Source organism: Protobothrops mucrosquamatus, unplaced genomic scaffold (assembly GCF_001527695.2).
Source record: "Protobothrops mucrosquamatus isolate PMUCROS unplaced genomic scaffold, P.Mucros_1.0 scaffold3561, whole genome shotgun sequence".
NCBI lineage: Eukaryota > Metazoa > Chordata > Lepidosauria > Squamata > Viperidae > Protobothrops > Protobothrops mucrosquamatus.
The window spans coordinates 50548-53987 of NW_015389528.1; the positions used below are offsets into that span (position 1 = coordinate 50548).

Consider the following 3440-nt stretch of genomic DNA (forward strand, 5'->3'; position numbering starts at 1 on the left):
AGGTGCTCTCCGCTTCCCAGACACTTAATCAATGGGTCAGGGGGTGGGAAGAAGTTTGGAAAACCACGAAAACAGCTTTAAAAAAGGCTTCAGAGACCTATAAAAAGCAGGCAGATAAAAAAAAAGGGCTCCTCAAAGAACTTTCCAAGCTGGGGAAAAGGTTTATCTGTAGACTAAATATTTATGGCTCAAATTACCTAGTAAGAAGCTAGGACCGAAGTTCTTGGGACCTTTCCCCATTGTAAAGATCATTAACCCGGTCACAGTGGAATTAAAACTCCCTAAGCTCTTAGGAAAAGTTCATCCTGTTTTCTATTGCAGCCTGTTAAAACCTTATCGGGGTTCCACTTTAAGACCTCCCCCTAAGAAGGCACCCAGACCCCTCGTAGTGGCAGGACAGACTCACTATGAAGTAAAGCGTATTCTTGATTCTAGATTTTTTAAAGGGAAATTGCAGTACTTAGTACAATGGAAGGGGTATTCGTTGTCTGAGGCCACTTGGGTGAAGTCTAGTGATGTGAAAGCTGACAGACTCATTAATAGGTTCTATAAGAGACACCCTAATAAACCGAAAGGGAATCCATAACCTGTGCTTTTGTTTACATTAAAGGATGTTTGTAAAGGGGCCCGGATGTCAACGCTGCTAACATCGGATGTTTTTGCATTGACAACAGATGGAAATGTAGCCATTTTTTTCCTTTCGCTTTTAGAGTTAGATGATGTGAATGAGAGTCCAGCTAGACATAACAACACTAAAACGTAGCGTGAGAATCAAGGTTATTGAACTCAGAGCTGATAAAGAATTGGCGGGCTGGAGAGGAAGCCCGCGCTTCAAGCTAATTGGGGAATGTGATTTATAACTGTTAATTGGAAGAGGGAATTGTGCTTTGATACTATGTGCCCAGGGGAGAGGAATTCAGTTTTTGGCTTCGATTAGATAAATGCCGATATTATGCTACTCAAATAAAAGATCCTTTAAGGTAAACAATGCCTCGAAGTTCTTTTGAAAAGTTTCACCTGTCGGAACTATGACAGCATCTTTATTAGGACAAAGCTCAAGACAATTGTATTCCTTGGGATTTGTCAACATTAAACATTAAACATAGCATCAATATATTCATCATCAATACATAGCCATTGAGTTATCCATCACGCTACTATAAATGACAACTGAAACAGTAAAAGTATCAAGCAACTGATTTGTTGAGTTGTGGATTCAACCTTATTGGGTACTGTGGGTTTACTTGGAGAATCCTCTTCATACCATCTTCCAAAAAGTGTTACAGTTAAAAGAGCCTGAGAGATATTGTTCTGACTGATGAGTCGTCCATCTCTCAAAACCTAGGAATGAATGAAAGAATGTCAGTAATACAATTAGTTAAATAAGGTGTAGATTTCTCCTATTAGCTGAGTCAAGGCATTTTTAAAGTAGGGGATTAAGAGGAGACGTAGTTCTTATAACATAGTATAGAGAAGATCCCAGAGTGACTACCCACATATTTGGATAAGGCTGGGAAAGACTCCCAACTATGAGAGCCACAGCTAGTCAATGTAGATAATATTGAATTTGGATCAAGATGGAGAAATAATCATAAGATCCCCCATCAGTGGACATGTGGGTTAGGGCTGCTGGGAGATTTAATTAAGCAACATCTATAGGTCTATAGGTTTCCCACCCCTGAACTCAATAAATGTGGAGAAGCCAACGTTAGCAACAGGATTTTAGCTCTATAGGACCATAGGATGGACATCATCTGATGGCTCTTATTTTGATGACATTCAGGCAGCTTTTGAAGACATGCAATATGTTTAATACAAATTGCTTACTCGCAACAAGACAGTTTAAAAATTGGGTATTTAGAAATAGGCATCCTTCCCTATTATTTATGGCATAAACTAAAATTATAGATTACACTATATAGATGCTGGTAGTCCGCAACATACTACGATGTAGATCAATCTCTGCTCTATACAAGTGTGACACATTTAACAATGTGTGGTCTCCAAACAAACTCAGAGATCAAGCAAGGCAGTCAAGTAAAAGACACCATGGTGAAAAACCACATTTTTCTCAAAATTCAATTTTGGCTTCCAAGAAGTGACCAAGACACATTTTCCTTCTGAACTTTATTAAGGAATTTGTTTCTACACTGCTTCTGTTCAAGACCAGTTTGGGTCACATCACCTTGACAATATTTGTATACTTAAGATGGGAAAGACCATCTTACCTACCACCTTTGGTGGACTTGTGAAAAAGCAAAGACTGTTATCCAAACATATTCCCCCGTTTTCCCCACTACTTTCATTTTCATTTGTATGTTATACTTTGATAAATTTAATAAAATTATAATTTAAAAAAAAAACACCTTACCCGAAACCCTCCAGGGGCCAAGCGAATCCCACTGAGTAAAACCTCTGGGAAGACGTAGTTTGTGCTAAATGTGCCACTGAGAGAATAGAGTTCAAATATGGAGTCTGCAGTAGTGACTGGCTTGCCGCAGGTCTGAATGTGTGTACCTTCACACTTCAGCAATGTGCAGATCTGGAAGGAGAAGAAAACAATACTTGGAGAAGTACTCATTATAGAGGAACTAGGTTGTTACTATCAGAAAAGGAACCGCAGTTAAGAATATATTTAATCTTTAGGCGTTCTATTCAATAAATCTAGTCATCTAATCCCTTAACTCTAATTCTAAACGTTTTATGTGTGTATATATATGTATGTGTGTATATATATGTATGTGTGTATATATATATATATTTCTTGAGTTCAGTCACCCTTAAATATCTAAAACATTTCATCCTTCTTAGAGTATTCCAATATTCCTAAACAATAATCATCATATTACTACATTTCTTTTCTTTTCAATCATTTGTGCCTTATCATCGATCCTGTTACATTCCTTATCTTAGTTTATTTCTCCCACCAAGTTCTGAATATTCTTACTGGTGAAAGTTTTCTCAGCGATTAGTTACATTTATTTTAACAGATTTAATTCAATTTTTCCCATATAAGCCATCTCACATTTTTACGTTTCTTAAGTAATAAATATAAGAATAAAATAAAATAAAAGTAGAGAAGAGAAAAAAAAAATTCAATTCAATTTATTCAATAAATCTAATAATCTAATCCCTTAACTCTAATATATATATACTTTTCTTGAATTCAGTCATGTTTAAATATCTAAAACATTTCATCCCTGGCCATAAGTATGAACCAGTTGCCAAATGTCTGAATTTTGATCACACGGGGATGCTACAAAGGTTGTAAGTACGAAAATTGGTCGTAGGTCACTTTTTTCAGTGCCGTTGTAACTTAGAAAAGGTCACTAAATGAACGTTTGTAAGTTGAGGACTACCTGTGGTTTGCTGGATATGTACATTCCTCTCTCTCTCTCTCTCTCTCTCTCTCTCTCTCTCTCTCTCTCTCTCTCTCTCTC

At 36.9% G+C, this 3440-nt stretch overlaps 1 protein-coding gene across 2 annotated transcripts in view; it reads right to left on the reverse strand.

The window, feature by feature from the left end:
• Positions 1–998: 998 nt before the first annotated feature.
• The window catches only part of LOC107297842 (pantetheinase), a 53800-nt gene continuing 51358 nt past the window's right edge, over positions 999–3440 (reverse strand). Inside the window, exons 7-8 of one of the 2 annotated variants that reach the window (XM_015827202.1) lie at positions 2372–2542; positions 999–1341 (exon numbers count right to left, since the gene is read on the reverse strand). In XM_015827202.1, the coding sequence (XP_015682688.1) occupies positions 1150–1341; positions 2372–2542 (363 nt within the window). In that variant the 3' untranslated portion in view covers positions 999–1149. The remainder of the gene's footprint in view (positions 1342–2371; positions 2543–3440) is intronic. The other variant, XM_015827203.2, reaches the window with a different exon arrangement.